We start from the raw sequence: 22,152 nt of genomic DNA, 5'->3' as shown, positions 1-22,152 counted from the left end.
AAATATAGAAGGCTGTCTCTGATTCCGAAGTAGGCAGACATTTTAGGACACATACACAAAAACACTAATCATAAAAAAAATGATAAAATGAACTTCAACAAAATTACAAGCTTTTGTCTATCAGAAGGCAGTGAAAAAATTAAAAAGCCATAGTCTGATACACACACACACATACACACACACACACACACACACACACACACACATATACATATATATATAATTTTTATTTGTAAGGGCGCCTTGCTGGCTCAGTCAGAAGGGCATGTGACTCTTAATCTTGGGAGTTGTGAGTTCAAGTGTCACAGTAGGTGTGGAGATTACTTAAATAAGACTTTAAAAAGTTTGTGATACATAAACCCAATAGTCAATAAAAACATGAGGAAGCTGCTCTATGTCATTCATCCTCAAATGAATGCAAATTAAATTCATGAGAAAACCCTGCATACCCACGAGAATGGCTAAATTTAAAAACGTCAAAAGTGCTAAATGTTGGTGATGATAGGTAGCCTTTGGAACCTTCATATACTAATAATAGGAATATAATTTGGTATACTCATTTTAGAGAACTAGTAGTTTCTTTGCATGTTAAGCAGTAATTTCTCTAAGCATTTATTTGCCCAAGGGAAATTTTTTTTTCTTAAGATTTTATCCATTTTTTTTGACAGAGAGAGACAACGAGAGAGGCAACACAAGCATGGGGAGTGAGAGAGGGAGAAGCAGGCTTCCCGCAGAGCAGGGAGCCCGTGCAGGGCTTGAGCCCAGGACCCCCGGGATCATGACCTGAGCTGAAGGCAGATGCTTAATGACTGAGCCACCCAGGCACCCCTGCCCAAGGGAAATTAAAACATATGTCTACAAAAGACTTATGCAAGAATGTTCATAGTACCTTTATCTGTAACAGCCAAAAACTAGAAATAATCCCCATGGGCATCAAAAGGAGAATGAAAAAAATTGTGGTATATTCATACAGTGTAATACTACTTGGAAGTAAAAAGATACCACCTTTGATATATGCCATAATGTGAGGTTTCAAAACTTTTATATTGATCTAAAGAAGCCAGATATACAGGAGTACACAGTGTATGTGAAGTTCCAAAATAGTGAAAATAAGTTATGGTGAATATAAATCATGTCAGAAGAAAAAAATCTTATTAGAGGCTGCCACTGTTGGAGGAAGGGATTTTGGCAAATTGCTGGGTCAACTGGAAAGGAACACAAGGGAAATTTCAGGGGTGATGCAAATGTCCTCTTTTTGCTTGGGCTGGTGGTTACATGGTGTATGGAGTTGCATTTAATTTACTATAAATTATACCCTCTCTGAGGAGAAGCCACTTCATAATTGGTGGCACTAAATAAAGTTGCAGAATTCTTTGTCAGGAAATTGTGAAGATCATTCCGTCATTAAGTAAGAATCTTTTTATCTTGAGGCGAATAAGTCAACACTGCTCCAGTTCAGTTGATGTGGCACTCCATGTACGTGGGATAAAGGTGAGGTGACTCAGGGCAATCTTTGAGGAACTGACATACTGGGGTCTTTCAAATTTGTAGAGTAGCTGAGCCCCCAACATTATATTCCAGTTTTTAAAATTCCTGCCACAACTTCATTAACAGCATAATCCTTATTTTCTGTGTTTCCTCAAGATTTCTTAGAATTTGCATAATCCTTTACAATGGAATCCATATTCTTCACAGGAAGACAGAACTGTTTTTGCCTGGTAATTATGCCTCAGTCATTAACAATCCATGGATTTAATTTTTTTAATTAAATTTTTTTTATTTTTAAGATTTTTATTTATTTATTTGAGAGAGTGAGAGCAAGAGAGATCAGAGGAGGAGAGGGAGAAACAGACTTGCTGTTGAGCATTGAGCCCGATGCAGGGCTTGATCCCAGGACCCAGAGATCATGACTTGAGCAGGCGGCAGATGTTTAACTTACAGTGCCACCCAGGTGTCCCAACAATCCATGGTTTTAGTTCTTCAGAAATCTTTTAACTTCAACTCTGTTCATCAGTGTTTCCAACAGCAGGATCTACTCTGGCCCTTTTCTTCTGAGGAGGCTGAGGCATCTCACTGGTACTGCCATCAATTCCATTTCGGGGTGACTTCAACATTCTTACAGATCAGACATCCTCCTTCCTGGGGCAACCCCTCTAATCTTCCCCTCTGAATGTCGCTCCTGATTGACCTGTGTGTGTGTGTGTGTGTGTGTGTGTCTGTGTGTGTGTGTTACTGATTCCTGAAGTTCTGTTTCTGCAGACTGGTTTCCATGCATCTTGAGTACTCGGCTTTCGGGAACCCCTTCGTCCCAACCACTGTAATGTATATAGTATTTCACTTGTTTGTTCTTTATGGCAACTTTTACTCACTTGGTTTCATAAAGAAGCCCATGCAAGCACAGCACTCACTCAGCTCCCCAGAATTTAGGCTTCGTGCTATTTATAAGTTAAGTCTCCATTGTGCCACCTCCCACCTCGTGAGCGTTCGGTCCCTTTCTCTCCACAACCTCTAATTCAGGTCCTGTGTGCACTCAGGGGTCACTAGTTTGTCATCCTGGGCCCCATCTGTATTGTTTTTCACTCTCATTTTTAAATAGAGTCTACAAACTGTTCACTCTTTTATTTCTATATCCAAAATAACTTGCACTGCCATTAGTCATTGGCTCCTGGAAGAGCTTTTGATGGGTCCACTCCTGTTCAATTAGAGAGGGCTTAGTGAGTGAGCAGCCTCGGACATGACTTGTGTTCCACATTATTTAGTAGCAAACAACTTGTTTCATATCTGTTTTAAACTGAAACAATTTTAAATTTATTATTTAAAAATTTGAAGTACAGCACACATACAGAAAAGGGGAACAAATAAAAATTGTAAATGCAATGAATCTTTTTAAAAAGATTTACTTATTTGAGCTGAGCAGGGAGCCCGATATGGGGCTTGATCCCAGGACCCCCGGATCAAAACATGAGCTGAAAGCAGACACCCAGCTGACTGAGTTGCCCAGGCACCCCATAAATGTAATGAATGATCACAAAATGAATACACCTGTGTAACACCACTCGGGTTAAGAAATAAGACACTACCAGAATCTGAGAAGCAGCCCCCTTAACAGCCTCCTAATCACTATTGACCCCTGACACAAAAGTCACATGATTTTAAAGATAGTTTTAGTTTTTTGACTGTAGTAGTTTGTTGATCTTAATCCCTTGACTAAAACTTAATTAAAAATATCTCCAAGTTTGTTTTCTAAATAAAGTTTGTTATTCTTTGATATTCTAAAGGTGCTGTGCACATGAGGCAATGAACTTTGGCTTTTCAAATTTTTTACAGGAACCCTGATTTATCACTGGCTTATAAGTTGATTCCTAACATTTTTCTACTAACAGTTAAAAGATGTCAACTTCAGGGACGCCTGGGTGGCTCAGTGGGTTAAAGCCTCTGCCTTCAGCTCAGGTCATGATCCCAGGATCCTGGGATTGAGCCCAGCATTGGCTCTCTGCTTGGCAGGGAGCCTGCTCTGCACCGCCCTCCCCCGCCCCCCTGCCCTCGCCCTCTGCCTACTTGTGATCACTGTCAAATAAATAAATAAATAAATCTTTAAAAAATTACAAAAATATTAAAAAATGTCAACTTTATCTTCCTAGTTTGGGAGATAAATTGGTCTACCTGAATCAAGTAGGATTACAAGTTTAACTGAAACTCATTGAACAAAAATAGTATGTGTAATAATTGAAAGTACACATAAAATATGTGTAACAATTGAATAATAGGTATCCTAGATCTTTGCTACTCCAAGTGTTATTTGTGAGTCAGAAGTAACCACCATCACCTGGGAGCTTGTGGAAATGAAATGAATTGTGGAAATACAGAACAACAGGTTCCAGATCTTCTGAATTAAAATCTGCATTATGGTAAGATCCCCAAGTGACCTGTACATATACAGAGGTTTGAGAAAGAACACCACCCAAGATTTTTCTGGGTTTCTAAGTTCCAACTTTTGTTTTGATTTTTTTTTTTTTCCTCCAAAAAAGTGTGTGCTTTAAGGAAAAGCCAGAGCTGGAGAACGAGGGAAGGGCAAAGACCTTGGTGGTGATACGAAGGTCTGAACTTCCTTCCGGAAAGGCATAGCCTCCCTTTGGCTGAGGAAGCGCTTTTCCTTTTGTCTGCTCTTCCTTGCCGTGTGCAGAATATTAATACTATCGAATGAACAGAACGAATTAACGCCTCTTTCTCTTGCTTTCCCTCTTACAACTTTTCACTTTCTTAAATTAATGAATTTTTTTTTTGCAGACATTTTTTGAGGCTTAGAGTAGTGATTTTTTTTCTGAAAATTTTAAAAAATGACATGTGATTTCACATTTGACATCATATAGCAAATTAGACTATCTTCATTTTGCCTTGATTCATGCAATGTTTTAATTTATATTTCCTTGGATAAATGTTTCTCTTATAATTTTTTTTAAGTTAATTTTTTTAAAGTCATCTCTATGCCCAATGTGAGGCTGAAACTCATGACCCCTAGATCAAGAGTCTCATGTTCTTCTGACTAAGCCAGCCAGGTGCCCCAGGATGTTTCTGTGACGTAAACCACCTGACAATAAAAATCAGTTTCTAATGTTTACCCTAAAACTCCCTATTTAATTGAATGTTCTTTCAAATTAAATCAGATTCTCCAGAGACATCGATTACTTTAGAGGGCAATGCTTACCCCTGGGGAAATAATAATGATATTGATCCAAACAGGATTAAATTATCTCTCCACTTAGAGAAAGTGAGAGGGAAAACAAAGGAAAGCTTTCTTTAAATAATGTCACCTATTAACATAGAAAGAACAAGAACATCACCATTTTTTAAACTCAAGCTGATTTGGGCAAAGCAAGAGTCATTAATTGATGTTAAATCAATAAGATGAAAGGGCACTGGGTACATTCATTACATACAATTTGGTGTAACAAATTACCCTCAAATTTGCAGCAAAAATAATTAATTTACTCAATTTCTTAGAGTCAGGTATCCAGAGCGGCTAGTGATGCGCCTCTGGCTCAAGGGCTCTCTTGTGCAATTACAGTTAAGCTGTTGACCAGAACCGCCATCGTGTCAAGCCACCACTAGGGTTGAATGATCTGCTTGCAAGCTCACACCTGTGCTAGTTGACTGATCTTAGTTCCTGGAGAACTGTCAGAACAAGGGTTCCAGTTCAGTCACACAATGTGGGCTGTTCCACAGAGCTGCTCACATCATCTAGCTTCCACCAGTGTTGTTAAGAGTAGGAAGTTAAGTTTTAACAAGATGCCTGCAGGCCAGCAAAGTGGGAGGCAAGGCTAGCCTTGGTGGGGGTGAAGGGGATGCGGGGGCGGGGGGGAAATTAGAAACCTGGTAGCTTTCCAAAACAAAGCCACAAGAAGCTGGATCAAACCAGATAGGCCCAAGACAAAGGCCAGAAACCCTGACCAAGTAAGGGAGAAAGGCATGAAAACCTGCCCCACCACCACCCAAATCCCCTCCCCAAGTAATAAATATTCCACCAGCTTCCTCTGAGCTCACCTGCTCTCGCATCTTGAGAGTGTACTCATTTTAATAAACTTTCTTACTTGCTGCACTGCTCAACTGTTGTGTCTGGTCTGTCCTTGAATTCGCTCTTGTGATGAGACCAAGAGCCTCCTCTGACAACTCAGAGACAGGTTGGATGGATGTCTCAGGGCCTGGGGGTCTCCCCAGTCCACCCAGCAATGGTGTGAGTGGCCAGAAAGAGAGGCAGAGCCAGAGGCAAGTCTTTTTATAACCTAAAATCGAAGTGAGAGTCCTACTCCTTCTATCACATTGTATTAGAAGATAGTCAGCTAGTCCAGCTCCTGTTCAAGGGGAGCAGATTACACAGGTGCATGAATGCCAAGAATGAGATCACTGGGGTCATCTGAGAAGCTGCCTAGCACTATGAGGAATCAAATGTTGATATAATGCCAAAGTATTACCCCACAGATTACCTACTAATTATTATAAAGAACATGTACCATTTTAATGGAGTGATTTGACAGTTTCCAAACTCAGCATTACTAATAGTGGAACTTCCTGATACGATACACTATGTGTTTCACATTACCCAGGAAGGAGTCTTGCCAAATATTTAATATTACTTTACAGTACATTGAATGGATGAATAAAAGTTACCAATACCTTGAGGAAGCAGTTAGACAAATGTGAATGTAGGTCATTCTATAAAACAACTTTGTTGGACTCTTCAAAATGTCAACATCATGTGGAAAAAAGGTGGAGGGATTAATCCAAACACTAAAGACATACAACCAGATACAATCTGTGAATCTTGACTGGATCCTGGATTGTACAAAACTAACAAGCAAAAACGCTAAAAAGACATTTTGGGGATAACTGAAGAAATTTTAATATGTGATAGATCATATTATATAATTAGTATTATTATACAATTAAGTATAATAATGAGAGTTATGATTTTGTAGGAGAATGTCCTTTTTCTTAGGATATGCTGAAATATTTTGGTGTGGTGTTACAAGGTCTGCAACTAACTTTTACATGGTCCAATAACCACCACAGGTATGTGTGTGTATACACAGAGAGCAAAAAAATACAACTATAGCAAAATGGTAATAGTAGAACTCTAGAGTGTATACTGTTCATTGAACAATTTCCTTCCTTCTTTTGGGTTTTTTTTTTGGCTCTATTTCCTTTTTTTTGCTTTTGCTTTTTCAAATTTTTATTTAAATCTAGTTAACACACCATGTGATAGTGGTTTCGGGAGAAGAATTCAGTGATTCATCACTTACATTCAGCACCCAGTGCTCATCAGGAAGTGCCCTCCTTAATGTGCATCCCTCACCCACCTCCCTCCATGAACCCTCAGAATGTTCTCTTTTGTTAAGAGACTCTTATGGTTTTTTTCCCTCTCTCTTCCCACTCCTTATCCCCTGCTCCCATATGTTCATCTGTTTTGTTTCTTAAATTCCACATGTGAGTGAGATCACATGGTATTTATCTTTCTCTGATTTACTTCGCTTAGCATAACACACTCTAGCTCCATCTACGTCCTTGCTAATGGCAGGATTTCATCCTTTCTGATGGATGAGTGATATTCCATCCTAGTTATTACCACATCTTCTTTATCAATTCTTTGAACTCTTTCCATAGTTTGGCTATTGTTGATAATGTTACTATAAACATTGGAGGGCATGTACCCTTTTGAATCTGTATTTTTGTATCCTCTGGGTAAATACCCAGCAGTTCATTACACTGTTTTTTTTTTTGTTTTTTGTTTTTTTTAAAGATTTTATTTATTTGTCAGAGAGAGAGGGAGCACAGACAGACAGAATGGCAGGCAGAGGCAGAGGGAGAAGCAGGCTCCCCGCCAAGCAAGGAGCCCGATGTGGGACTCGATCCCAGGACGCTGGGATCATGACCCGAGCCGAAGGCAAATGCCCAACCAACTGAGCCACCCAGGTGTCCCTGCACTGTTTCTTAAAAATTATTTTAAAAACTTCTTCCCGGTGCTCTCAAAGTAAGAATTGGGGTAAAAAACTATGACTTCAGTGTTTACCTCCTAATTCCACTGGCCTTAGAATTCCATTTTAGCTAATCTTTCCTGGGCACATAATTTTCTTCTGAAGAACGTCCAAAATAATAACCCCTTTCTTTTTGACTCAAGAAACTTCCAGAGAACAAGTACTAAATACGTCACATCACTTGGTATTAGAGTTGGTGGCTTCTATTTTGGCTCTGTCACTCAACTGAAAGCTCTGTGAGGTCAGGACTGGGCTCTATGGACATCACCGCACAGAACCAGGCATAGGGAATTACTCACGTTATACTCCATCTGTAGATGCTCCGAAGTTAAGCCAAAGAAAAACAAGAAAGAAAAGCCAAGCAGAGAGTTCACTTTAAATATTGGCTTGTAGTTTATACAGTACAGAATTAGTTCCACTCTCCAAGAGCTCTACAATCTATATCCTGGAGATGCTGTTAGTGACTCCCATTCTTCACAATTTTTGTATTTGTTTGTTTGTTTAAAAGTAGTAGTTAAAAGCCTAATTTTAATATGGATTTACAATACTTTTCTTGAAATATGGGTTTATAAAGTTTATAAGCCTGTATCACATAATTTTCAAAATTTCATTTCTCTTTTCAACAGTGCATCCTTATTTTCTGCTTGAAGAGTTGGACTGTACTTTATAAGCTCTTCAGTCAGGAAATGTGACTTATTCATTAAAAAATATATTTGTATGTCCTGTGTAATTTTAGCTGTACTTTATAAACAGCTGCTTCTTGATATAGGTCCATTTCCTTTATATAATAAAAAATAATAAATCTGCACTTATTTTGCTGATTTAAGGTTTTTGTCCAAAAATTCAATAATGGCTTCTTCATCTGCTGAATGAAGGAGTCTCTGAATTAGCTGATCCAGACACTTCTCCCCACATAAAAATTCCTGGTAAAAGAGTTATTATAAAAACCTGATTACTAGAAAATAAAGGAGAAACAAAACAAAGAATTAAATGTGTATTTACTTTGTTTCTTTGCAGTCACTTTTTTTTTTTAGGATTTTATTTATTTATCTGACAGAGAGATCACAAGTAGGCAGAGGCAGGCAGGGAGAGAAAGGGAGAAGCAGGCTCCCCGCCGAACAGAGACCCCGATGTGGGGCTCGATCCCAGGACCCTGAGATCATGACCTGAGCCGAAGGCAGAGGCTTAACCCCCTGAGCCACCCCGGTGCCCCACAGTCACTATTTAATAGCAACAACAGATCACTAAAATGGCTCTGTGACATAATGGGCAACTTTGCTAACTTGGGAGGATACCCAGTGATACTGGCTTCTCATAAAAAGTGAATCCAAAAGAGTAAATAGAATTCTACTCTTTCTTTGTTTACATTATCATTTTGTTTAAAAATCAATCTTCTGGGAGTTGGATTTTTTCAACAACTCTGGAGACAACAAAACAAAGGAGATCTGAATCTCTCTTTAAAATTCCTTTGCTTGATGTTCCTGACAACAGGGTTCTAGGATCTCAAACCATCTTTGGGATGATATGTTTGCTGAATCCCTTCTCCTTTTGTTCCCTAGAAAAGATAAGGCTTTTTCACTCTTGTCCTGAAAATTCCACCCTTGTCATTCAAACATTATTTCCCAAGGGCAAAAAAACCTGAAATGCCTCACTCAAAGCCCCAGGTACCTTGCTGCCACTTGAACCCGCACACCTGAGCCCTGCTAATCTCTGCTCGCCATTCCTGGGACCATTCCTGTTTACATTTCTCATCCCAACCTTCAAATTTAGATTTTATTTAATCTCTAAGTGGGTTATACTAGTTGTGTTTCTTCTTAAATTGGAAATATGGCAGTTTTAAAATCTAGAAGCCCTGTGTGACCAAAAAAAGATATATGCCAAAATATTTAGGGGACAAGCATTTTGAGTGTGTACCTTGCTCCCAAATGGTTCACCAACAGCACAGGAGATGGAAGAGGAAGAGAAGGCAAATGTTAACAACGGCTGCATCTACGTGTAGGGTGTATACTGAACCAGTCTTTAAACATATATACTTGAAATTTTCTGAATAGAAAGTTCAGAAAAATAAATGCTCTTATGTTTACCCCAAATAAGCCCACTGGGTGAAAAGTGTTGTTAGACTTCCCTGTAGTCTTCCCTACAGTTCATCTCTACAAGTCACTAAAATAACTTTGAGTACCTTTCCTGTGTCACAGAAGTTCTGAGTAACAGTTGTTGGGAACAGTGAATTAGCATAGTCTCATATTTTAGAAATGTTCAAAATCTAGACATTGACTTAATGGAAATATTTCCATGTCAGCATCTGGAACACAGAACATTTAAAATTTTGATGTAGGCATGAACCTTTTTTTTTTTTTTTTTTTTTTTAAGATTTTATTTACTGGGGCACCTGGATGGCTCAGTGGGTTAAGCCTCTGCCTTCAGCTCAGGTCATGATTCCAGGGTCCTGGGATTGAGCCCCGCATCGGGCTCTCTGCTCAGCTGGGAGCCTGCTTCCCTCTCTCTCTCTCTCTCTGCCTCTCTGCCTACTTGTGATCTCTGTCAAATAAATAAATAAAATCTTTTTAAATATTTTATTTATTTATTTGAGAGAGAGAGAGACAGTGAGAGAGAGCATGAGCGAGGAGAAGGTCAGAGGGAGAAGCAGACTCCCCGTGGAGCTGGGAGCCTGATACGGGACTCGATCCCGGGACCCCAGGATCATGACCTGAGCTGAAGGCAGTCGCCTAACCAACTGAGCCACCCAGGCGCCCAAATAAATAAAATCTTAAAAAAAAAAAAAAAAAAGATTTTATTTATTTTAGAGAGAAAGCAAGGAGGAGGGGCAGAGTGAGAGGGAGAAAGAGTCTTGAGCAGACTCTGTGCTCAGTGTGGAGCCTGATGCAAGGCTCCATCCCAGGACCCTAGGATCCTGATCCAAACCAAAACCAAGAGCCAGGAGCACAACCGACTGCGACACCCAGGCGCCCTCGTGTGAACTAAACATATATTTGGTCTTTCTTTGAACGGTCTTAAGCTTGAATTTTATTCTATTTTTTAAAAGATTTTATTTATTCATTTGCCAGAGAGAGAGCAAGAGAGAGCACAGAAGCAGGGGGAGCAGCAGAGGGAGAGGGCGAAGCACACTCCCCACTGAGCAAGAAGCCCGACTCGGGGCTCAATCCCAAAACCCTGGGATCATGACCTGAGCAGAAGGTAGACACTTAACGGGCTAAGCCACTGAGGTGCCCCCTTACAGTTGAATTTTACGTTACATTCATCTTTCAAGTTCAACTGTAGGGGAAAAGATGCCTTACTATCTTTGTATCCTACGAAACACCAGCATACATTAAAACCTCAACTAAACTTTAAAAGTAAAGAAAAAGCCCTATGATGAAGTTTTAAAATTAAAATTTATACCATTTTGAGCATAATATGGGGAATTGCTTATAAAATCAGCATGCCCAGAGCTCAAATTATCATGGTGTTGCCAAGGTGATTTCATCATTTGGAAATTATGTTAAAAGGATTATCACTCTTAACTGACAATCAAACCACATTTAGAGTTTGATTGGAATAATCAGAGTGCCAGAGATACAAAGACCAAAGATGAAGGACTTGGGGAAGCTCATAATCTAGTGACAGAGCTAGGCACCACAACCAGCACAAGAAATTAAAAAAGAAGCAAGTGGAAGCCTGGGTGGCTCAGTGGGTTAAGCCTCTGCCTTCAGCTCGGGTCATGATCTCAGGGTCCTGGGATGGAGCCCCACATGGGGCTCTCTGCTCAGCGGGGAGCCTGCTTCCCCCCCCTCTCTCTGCCTGCCTCTCTGCCTACTTGTGATCTCTCTCTCTGTCAAATAAATTACAAAATCTTAAAAAAAAAAAAAAAAAGCAAGTGAGGGCTGTAAGGTTAATTTTAAGAAGGTAGCATCAGGGAAGAGTTTAGGAAGGAAGAACAAGTTTGCATTAGATCTTAAAAATGGAATAGTTTTTTTTTTCTCTCCAAATAGAGACAAGCAGAGCGTTTCAGTCAAAAGAATGAGGATGAAGTGAGGCACAGAGACAATGTGCAAGCATAAAGGGCAAGGGGAGATTTTCAGTTCAGGGAGGGATACAGGGCAGGAGATAGGCTGATGCTATGGAATCTGCACAAGGACTTTAAGAAACAGAATAGAAACATAAAACAATAGATTACAGGGTAAAAATAAAAATAAAATTACCTATACGAGAACCCACACTAAGAATATGAGGTGATCTAATAGAACCCAAGGATAGAAATGGGAAGACTACTGCCACCGCCCTGGGAATGAAGCTGGCCACAGGAATAAATGAATGTGAGGGCTGTTATCAACAAGATTCTTTCCATCCAGTTCTATTTTTGATCCTTTCAATATCAGCTTCATCTCTTACTGAATACTGCCTTCTCCTCACGGCTTGGAAATGTGGCTTCTAACCTCTTATCCATTTTACATATTTCAGTTTCAGCCGAGAATGGCCCTCTTTGTCTCCAGTTTAAAAATGCTTGGAAGGAACTAAGTCATTGGTGGGGGCTCTTTCAGATTTCCTCCCCAAACAAACCAATTATTGTCTTGAGTCAGGATCATGATCCTGTAAGAGCAGAGCAGCTTCACCACGAACTATGTAAATGGAGTAGGGAGACCTCAGGCTCTAAGACCTCAGCTGAGCTGAGCGGAGTCCCACAGACATCCACTTTCTTCCCTCACCACTCCTTCCACTCTGACCTGTGGCTGTTGCCTCTGGGGTTAAGGCCCTTATCCCTTTTCCTGCCTCATCTATAACTATTCTGTTCCAAAGTTATTCACTCCAACAAGTCTCTTTATTGTCCTTCATACAGATTTTAATGTTTTACTACTTTTTTTTTTTATGACATTACCAAACTTTTCCATTTCACTAATATGAGATTTTTTTTCCCCTTCCAATGGGCTGCTTAGTCATTATGAGAACACACAAATATAATTTCCCTAATTATTTCTAAATCTGGCATGTTAGTTTAGTTAGTAATAATATGTTAGCATGCAGGCCAAAGTCAGCTATTTTATAACTATAAAAGCCACCTAACCTGCCACTGTTTCAAGACTGAATATTAACTCAGGACCTAAGGGCTAGTCTAAAAAATATTACTGGTCATAAGAATGCAGTCGTCTCAGGGAAAACCATCACCACTACCAGAAAAACAACTGAAAGAATATGGTGTAATCTGAACAATATGGCCAAACATGTTTGGTTATTACTGTGTGTTTCCTGAGGAAAGGGAAGTTAACAAATATTTTCTCCTCTTTGACAAGGCTATTATTTTCCTATTTGAGACAGTCTTAAATTGCTAAGAAGACAGGGACAGTCTTAATCTGCTAAGAATACACAGAAATTTCTAAACATTTTGAAAACACAGACATTGCCCTTATAAAATTAGGACTTTACTTTTAAGTACAGAATGGGACAGAATCAACTGAAAGAAGCCCTAGGTATCACATGACATCAAGGAAAAAAAAAATCAGAACCTTCTACCTCATGCCTTTTGTACATAGTCCTTTATGAGAACCAGTTTATTTTCCCCTTCAGGGGAAACAAAAGGGGAATTTTCCTGTACTTCATCATTAATGTATTAATGCCAATGGTCTGGCTAAATGGGATTTAGTTAGGTTAATGTTCAAACCATGTTAACAGGGTCTTTTCCCAACAGCATAATTATAACTCCTGAAACTCATGAACAATTCATCGTGCTAGGCAGAACTCTAAGATGCCCCCTGGTGTACACACCTTGCAGAATTCCCTCCCTTACATGGAGGCAGAAGCTGTGAATATGATAGAATATCACTCTAGTGATATTAATCAGTTGATGTTGAGTCATTCAACATTATTACCAGGGTGGGCCTGACCTAAACAGGTGAGCCCTTAAAAAGGTTTGAGCCATTCCTGCAAGAGGTTCAAAGTGAGAGAAAGCGTACGGAGGGGCCACTTAGCAAGCAACCTGCTAGTGATCTTTAGGGCCCAAGGGCAGAGAACTCTGCTCTGCCTGCTAACCATAAGATAAGAAATATTACTTTAAGCCAAAAAGTTTGTGGTAATTTGTAACACAGCAATAGGAATCTGATACAGTGTATATATGTATACTGAATATACCTTAATACACTGTGATTGCACAGCAAAGAATTTGGAGTTCAAAGAGACTTGTTTCAAACTGACACTAAGACCCCATTTCTGACCAACAAACTAATATGGATGTTTGCCTATTTGGGGATATAACCTTAAACTGGCTTCATGATTTTAAGTTACTTGATAATATTTTAGATAGAACTCTCTAGAATATGAGTACACATTCTTTGAAAAGCAAAGGTACATAAAACATATTAAGTTATATTACCTTAATATCACGAACTTCGTATGCTATTCTGTGGTCAGTTACTCTATCCTGGGTGAAATTATATGTCCGAATTCTCTCTGACTGGGCTCTTGTTCCCACCTGTGCCACAACAAAAAAGTAATTCATATTTTAACTTTATAATTGCCTTTATTACAATGGGAAACATACTTATAAATGCCTTTTCTAGTATAACAGTTTCAGTTTTTTTAAAAGATTTTATTTCTTATTAGAGACAGCGAGAGTGCCCTGGGTAGGAAGAGAGACAGAAGGAGAAACAGACATCTTGCTAAGCAGGGAGGCGATGCGGGGCTCGATCCCAGGACCCAGGGATCATGACTTGAGTCGAAGGCAGATTCTTAACTGACTGAGCCACCCAGTTTGTTTTTTTAGGTCATATATACAAAGTGACAAGGAACAAGAATGGGTAGAACTTAAAGACTATAGCTTTGTAAAGATAAGGAAAAAGAGTGAGTATTTCTTCGGTACTTTAAACTCCAAATATTTAAAACGAAATTATCTTTGCACCCCAATCAGTTCTTCCCCCTGGCTTCTATAAATGGCACCACCACATGTCCTTGGTTCCCAGTGGGAAACTCTGACATCCCGCAACTTACGTAACATTTCACAGGCACTTACTACATGCCAAGCTTTGACACAGACGTTGGGGGAGAAACCATTTTCAATTCATCATATTCTCTACCTGCCCATTCCCGCTGATTTTAAGGGTCTCCTGTTATAATCTGCCCTTTTCATTTCTATCATTCAAGGGCTCGTGATTTTTCACCTTCCTTCCTGTAAAAATCACCTGATGAATCTTCCAAGTCTCTGCTTACAAGTATTGCCCTGCTTAGTCTGCCTAAAACAGCTTTCTGATAAGTTTTCTTCTTTGATTTCTTCCTGTCTACTAAGCAGAGACAATTCAACTCAGCATTCAAGGCACTTCACAATGTAGCCAACTTTCCCAACATTATTTCTGAAAATTATGTGAACCACTATCATGCCACTTACTATATCATATCAAAATTATGGGCATGCCTATTTACTCAGCTAAAATATCATCTCAAGCGATGCCCTTCCCACACACTCTATCATCCCCCTTTCCAGCTAGCAACACCTGAGATAGATTAATGTGCTCCTTTGAAACCCCTTACACTTGGAATCTTCTTCAGAGCACACTACAGTTTGCCTTATGCTATGGTTATTTGTATTCCAATCTCCTCATCTCTACTACCTCTCCAGCACACCTTCTCTCACTCACTTTCACATTAAAAAAAAAAAAGAAAAAAGATTTATTTATTTATTTGTCAGAGAGAGGGAGCATGCACACAAGCAGGGGGAGCAGGAGAGGGAGAAAAGCAGGCTCCCTGCTGAGCAAGGATCCTGATGTGGGACTCTATCCCGGTACCCTAGGATCCTGACCTGAGCCAAAGGCAGACGCTTAACCAACAGACCCACTGAGGCGTCCCTCACTTTCACTTCTTAAGACTAAAAAAAGATATTTCGGGGGCGCCTGGGTGGCTCTGTGGGTTAAGGCCTCTGCCTTCAGCTCGGGTCATGATCCCAGGTCCTGGGATCGAGCCCCACATGGGGCTCTCTGCTCGGCGGGGAGCCTGCTTCCTCCTCTCTCTCTGCCTGCCTCTCTGCCTACTTGTGATCTCTGTCTGTCAAATAAATAAATTAAAAAAAAAAAAAAAGATATTTCGGTAACTTACTTTCTTTGCTCCTCAGGCAAATGATATGACACTAAATTAAATATGGCTGACCATCAGGAGAATTTTTTAAAATTAAAGACTTTAAAGTCTAATCTCAGATATAACAAAGCAGGGATTATGGATTTTTAGAACATTCTTCAGGCCATCCATTCTGCAACCAGCCAGGTATAGAAACTACTATCCCAAAGTACCATATTAATGCCCAGGCTCCCACCCAAATCAATTATGTCAGACTCTTGGGGGCTGGGGCCTGAGGGATATACAAAGCTCTTCAGGGGATAAACGGAACCAGGGTTGAGAACCTGACGTAATGCCTTCCTTATAAAAGCTACTATATACATTAGTTGAAGCAAAAACTTCTCTAAGCATTAGAAATACCTACTAAAAAGTTTCACACAGATGGATAAGTTAATTGGGAGGCATGGAGGTCTTTTCTGGTGCTTGAAACCAGAAATTTCTGAAGAGGACACACACACACACACAACTTACACCAGGCCAATCTTGAATTACTTATTTTTAAAATTACTGTGTGAAACATCTGGTACTAAAATGCCAAATAGCAAGTGAATCCCAATGTCTTTTATTAATTCAAATGTCACTCATGGGGAATTCTTAGTGTTTATGTTACCACTTATGTGCTAAGAAGCAAGGGTTTGTTAATGGGCATTCCTATCTGCAAATGTATATACTGATGCAGGACAACAATCTAGGATTATCAGAGGATTAATATTCCATTAATCCCATCACTTTTGCTACTTGGAAGTTAGAATGTGGGTAAGGAGAGCCTGAAGGGCAAAGTGTAAGAGCAGGACATCTTGCCTAAAAGAATAATTAATGATTAAGTTTATATAATTCATTGTCCTGAAAGGCCACAAAGTCTTCCAAATTTTGTGTAGCATACCCACCAGCAAACAACACAAACACACAGTTATTCCACCTTCTCTTACAACCTTTCTCAAAGACCAACTTTACATTTTTTAGGATTTAAAATCCTATAATCTGTTTACTTAAAACAGTGACATTTATTCATTTTGCTTAGCATGTACCTACATATTTGAATAAATAATACTACACATTTATGAAGTACAAAATTCAGGAAGTATAAAAGTATATAGTGGACATAAATCTCTCTTCTACTCCTGTCCCCACATCCCATCAGTAACAATCATCATTACCAGTTTTTTACAGTGCCATTTACTTTTGATCCCATAGGGTTTTAGTAAAAGAGTATAGGTTTTTAAATAAAAAAATCTCAAAGTCCCTTAATTTCCAGGGAATTATTTTATCTTTTAACCTAATCTCCTCTCAAAGCAGGCATGACACAAACATTGGAGGGAAAAACTGGGAGATGATCCCGAGTTTATGCATATCTCATTGATTCATTTGCAAACTGGCACGTCCAAATTTAGCTATAACCAGTCTACATGCATGAAATTACTGCTTATTTACAAATAAGTACGTTTCCCTATGCTATAAGATAGTCCCATTTGATCAAGAACAAATGCTACATTTTCTACAGAAAATGATGACTTTTGTGCAGAGGTATTACTATTTTTATTTTAAGAAATCTCTACACCCAACACGGGACTCGAATTCCAAACCCCAGAGTCAAGAGTCACACGCTCTTCTCACTGAACCAGCCAGGTGCCCCACAGAGGTATCACACTGTGTAAGCCTTACCTGCAGTTTTCTAGTACTTTGTTGCTGACACTTGTCTTTCTCAATCATCTGCTGGTAGAGTCTAGCTCTCAACACACGCAAAGCTATTTCTTTATTTTTAATCTGTGATCGTTCTTGTTGGCATTCTACTACAAGCCCTGAAAAAGAACAAGGATCAGAGGTAAACTGTAGCTTCCAGAAGCCAGATTAAGACAGAACTGAGATGTCAATGATATCTCAATAAAACTGGGGAAAAAGATAGGCCTCAGGAACGTTTTAAAGGGGGAAAGGCTAATCAGGAAAAGATCACAAAGGATTAAAAACAACTAAGACTTAGCATACTTTAGAAACTATACCTGAACCACGCTGATAAAAGCAGTAGATGGCTATTTCGATTCTGAGATCTGAAGGAGATATTTCAGATGAGAAGACTGGAAGCAGCTGCATCTACAGATGGTTACACATACTTTCATTTCCACAGCTCTGCCTCTCCCTCTCAGCTCATTCGGACAGACAGCCCAACACAGAGTCTCACCCCCACACAGAGCTGCTCCATTCTCTGTTTTAGTCAAGGAGAACTCAGCTTTCCTTCCTTAACCACAAATTTGCACAGAGCTAATGTTTTAAAGATGACTTTCTAAAACCCAAGAGTCCATCAACAGATGAATGGATAGGGGCGCATGGGTGGCTCAGTCGGTGAAATGGCTCAGGTCATGATCCCAGGCGCACTGGGCTCCCCCTCAGAGGGGAGCCTGACTCACTTTCTCTCACTCTCTCTCTGCTCTATCTCAAATAAATAAAATCTTTTAAAAACTAGATGAATGGATAAAGAAGATATGGGGTGTGTGTGTGTATAGATATATATTTATAAATGCATATATTTAGGAGTTAAAATGGTGGAGGAGTAGGGGGACCCTGAGCTTGCCTCATCCCTCAAATACAGCTAGAAAAATATCAGATCATTCTGAGTGCCCAAGAAATTGATCTGAGGACTGAGAGCACAAAATGCACATCTACAGGTAGAAAAACAGCCACTTCACAGAAGGTAAGGGCTGTGGAGAGTTGATTTGGGAGAGAGAAAAGCTGGGGGTCCTGAGGAGGGGAGGGAGCCCTGATCATGGGGAGAGGAGTGAGAGAGCGAGAGAAGCAGCAGGCAGGGGACTGCACAAAAAAAACTATTCCCCAAAACCAGTGATTGGGAAAAGAAGAGGGGATGACTATTGCTAGTTTTTATAAGCAGCAGAGCGCCAAGTCTGAAGTTTTAGAAGACTGTGCCATGGACTGGGCTGTGCCTGGGGGGGTTTTAGTGCTGCTCTGTAGGAAAGGAGGGTGGAGACCTGGGAGTGGGCAGAGTGGTCTGGGCATCCCCTGGGTCACCTAGGTAGAAAGAACGCCTCATTTTGGAGTGCATCTGGGAATGGTGGCAGGGCCTTTCCGGAGACAGAAGAAGTACTGTCAGCGATGTGTGTCCCTGTTCCCTAATATAGGAACAGAGACACCGGCTGAGGGCAACAAGCCTTGGTGCCGGCTTTTAGCTGCACTTTACCATAAACCACCGTGTGGTGTGTGACTGCTTTTCTGGGACAAACCAGCACCAGCCAGCGAGGTGAGACCTTCCCCCAAGAGGATGAGCGTGGGTCTGTGCCATGTGGATCCCTAAAATTTGGAGTTCTGAAACAGAGCCATGTGCCTGAGATAAGACACAGGAGTACTGTGCTGCCCAGTATGCAGATAGCTCAGACACAAATAGGGTGAAGGCAGGGATCTGACAGAAGCGGGGGACACAAGAGGGGTGATGGTTTGCTCAGCTGTAAGCACTTCCTGGAGAGTGCTGGTGCGAACTCCCTGCTCCAGGAGAGAGAGCCTGGCAAAGCGATTTTCTCTCCTGCCCATTAGCGCTGACTCACTTCAGTGAGCAACATGGTGCCACCCAGTGGCGACTAAAGCAGCTTACACCACGCTCCCCCACCGCCTCACGGCCCTGCCAGTACATCTCCACTAGGGCAAGTTGGACTGAGAATCAGCACAGCAGGCCCCACTCCAGAAGACCAGCATGGACCCCTTACAGGCACCAAGTCTACTCATCACATAGTGCTGCAAAGCTTCAGCTTTAGGGAAAACAGGATCTACCTTTTTTTTTTTTAAAGATTTATTTATTTGACAGATTAGTAGATATGAATAAAAAAATAAGACCCATCCATATGCTACCTATAAGACACTCATTTAATTTATTTATATATTTTTTAAAGATTTTATTTATTTATATAAAAGAGAGAGACAGTGAATGAGTGAGAGACCACAAGCAGGGAGGAGGGGCAGAGGGAGAAGCAGACGCCCCTGCTGAGCAGGGAGCCTGGTGTGGGACTTGATCCTAAGACCCTGGAATAATGACCTGAACTGAAGGCAGATGCTTAACCAACTGAGCCACCCAGGTGCCTTTTTCTTTTTTTTTTTTAATGATTTTATTTACTTATTTGAGAGAGAGAATGAGTGAGAGAAGAAACTCATTTTAGACCTAAAAACACTTGCACATTGAAAGTGAGGGGATAGAGAACTATCTACCATGTTAATGGACATCAAAAGAAAGCCAGAGTACACACTAAAGTTTAAACCAAAGACTGTAACAAAAGTTGAAGGAAGGCACTGTATCAACAAAGATGTCTATCCAACAAGAAGATCTAACAACTATAAATATTTATGCCCCCCACTTGGGAGCACCCAAATATAAATCAGTGAATAACAAACATAAAGAAACTCATTGATAATAATAAGTAATAGTAAGAGACATTTTAACACCCCACTCACGGCAATGGATAGATCATCTAAGCAGAAGATCAACAAGGAAACAAGGGCTTTGAATGATTCAAATGACACACTGGACCAGATGGGACTTAACAGATACATTCAGAACATTCCATCCTAGAGCAATAGAATACACATTCTTTTCAAGTGCATATGGAACATTCTCCAAGACAGATCACACACTGGGTCATAAATCAGGCCTCAATCAGTACAAGAAGATTGAGATCATACCATGCATCGTTTCTGACCACAATGTTATGAAACTTGAAGTCAACCACAAGAAAAAATTTGGACAGACCACAAATACATGTAGGTTAAAGAACATCCTACTAAAGAATGAACGGATTAACCAGGAAATTAAAGAAGATATTTTAAAAAAATACATGGAAGCAGGGGTGCCTCTGTGGCTTGGTCATTGAGCGTCTGCCTTCGGCTCGGGTCATGAACCCAGGGTCCTGGGATCGAGCGCTGCATTGGGCTCCCTGCTCGGTGGGAAGCCTGCTTCTCTCTCTCCCACTCCCCCTGATTGTGTTCCCTCTCTCGCTGTGTCTCTCTCTGTCAAATAAATAAATGAAATCTTTAAAAAAAAAATACATGGAAGCAAATGAAAACGAAAACATGACAGTCCAAAACCTTTGGGATGAAGCAAGGGAGGTCCTAAGAGGGAAATATACTGCAATACAGACCTGTCTCAAAAAGCAAGAAAAGTCTCAAATACACAATCTAACCTTACACTTGAGAGAGCTACAAAAGGAACAGCAAATAAAACCTAAAGCCGGCAGAAGAAAGGAAATAATAAAATTAGAGAATAATCAATATTGAAGCAAACAAACAAATAAAAAAAACCAGCAGAATAGATGAAGGAAACTGGTTCTTTGAAGAGTTAATAAAATTGATAAGCCCCCACTTAGACTTAACAATAAGAAAAGAGAAAGATCCCAAATAAAATCTTGAATGAAAGAGGAGAGATCACAAGCAACATCACAGAAATACAAACAATTATAGGAGAATATTATGAAAAATTATATGCCAATGAACTGGGCAATCTGGAAGAAATGGACAAATTCCTAGAAACATACAAACTACCAAAACTGAAATAAGAGGAAATAGAAAATTTGAACAGATCTATAACCAGTAACTAAACTGAATCAGTAATCAGAAAACTCCCAACAAGGGGCGCCTGGGTGGCTCAGTCAAGCGTCTGCCTTCAGCTCAGTTGTGATCCCAGCGTCCTGGGATCGAGCCCCAAAGTGGGCTCCCTGCTCAGTGGGGAGCCTGCCTCTCCCTCTCCTTCTGCCCTTCTCCTCACTCATGCTCTCTCTCTCTCTTTCTCTCTCTCACTCACTCTCAAACAAATAAAAATCTTAAAAAAAAAAAAAAAAAATCTCCCAACAAACAAGAGTCCAGGGACATATGGCTTCCCAGGGGATTTCTACCAGGCATTTAAAGAAGAATTAATACCTATTCTTCTGAAAGTGTTCCAAAAAATAGAAACGGAAGGAAAACTTTCAAACTCATTTTATGAGACCAGCACTACCTTAATCCCAAAACCAGACAGAGTACCCACTAAAAACGACAACTACAGGTCAATATCCCTGATGAACACGGATGAAAATTCTCAACAAGATACTAGCAAATTGAATCCAAAGGTACTTTAAAAGGCTTATTCACCATGACCAAGTGGGATTTATTCCTGGGCTGCAGGGGTGGGTAAATATCCACAAATCATCAATGTGATACACCACATTAATAAAAGAAAGGATAAGAACCATATGATCCCCTCAACAGATGCAGAAAAAAGGCATCTGACAAATACAGCATCCATTCTTGATAAAAACCATCAACAAAGTAGGTATAGAAGGAACATACCTCAAAATCATAAAGCCATATATGAAAAACCCACGGCTAGTATCATCCTCAATGGGGAAAAACTGAGAGGTTTTTATCTATGGTCAGAAACAAGACAAGGGGGCGCCTGGGTGGCTCAGCGGGTTAAAGCCTCTGCCTTCGGCTCAGGTCATGATCCCAGGGTCCTGGGATCGAGCCCCACATCGGGCTCTCTGCTCAGCAGGGAGCCTGCTTCCCTTCA

General features: G+C 40.2%; 1 protein-coding gene and 1 pseudogene across 4 annotated transcripts in view; both read right to left on the bottom strand.

Annotated features, from left to right (window-relative positions):
• LOC111146899 (mitochondrial translation release factor 1) overlaps window positions 1-22,152 on the bottom strand; it is an 85,394-nt gene that overhangs the window by 2,981 nt on the left and 60,261 nt on the right. For 2 of the 4 annotated variants that reach the window (XM_022502633.1, XM_022502636.1), the window contains 3 exons: window positions 17,283-17,419; window positions 13,891-13,989; window positions 7,467-8,452 (listed from right to left, as the gene is read on the bottom strand). In XM_022502633.1, coding sequence (XP_022358341.1) covers window positions 8,339-8,452; window positions 13,891-13,989; window positions 17,283-17,419 — 350 coding nt within the window. In that variant the 3' untranslated portion in view covers window positions 7,467-8,338. Of the gene's footprint in view, window positions 1-1,920; window positions 2,693-7,466; window positions 8,453-13,890; window positions 13,990-17,282; window positions 17,420-22,152 lie in introns of those variants that run through there. The other 2 variants (XM_022502634.1, XM_022502635.1) reach the window with 2 other exon arrangements.
• Window positions 1,234-2,115, bottom strand: LOC111146900 (annotated as a pseudogene).

Source organism: Enhydra lutris, unplaced genomic scaffold, assembly GCF_002288905.1.
Source record: "Enhydra lutris kenyoni isolate GAN:26980312 unplaced genomic scaffold, ASM228890v2 scaffoldscaffold15, whole genome shotgun sequence".
In the NCBI taxonomy this organism is placed as follows: Eukaryota; Metazoa; Chordata; class Mammalia; order Carnivora; family Mustelidae; genus Enhydra; species Enhydra lutris.
The sequence above is the reverse complement of the archived record's forward strand: the minus strand, read 5'-3'. Positions and strand labels throughout refer to the sequence as shown.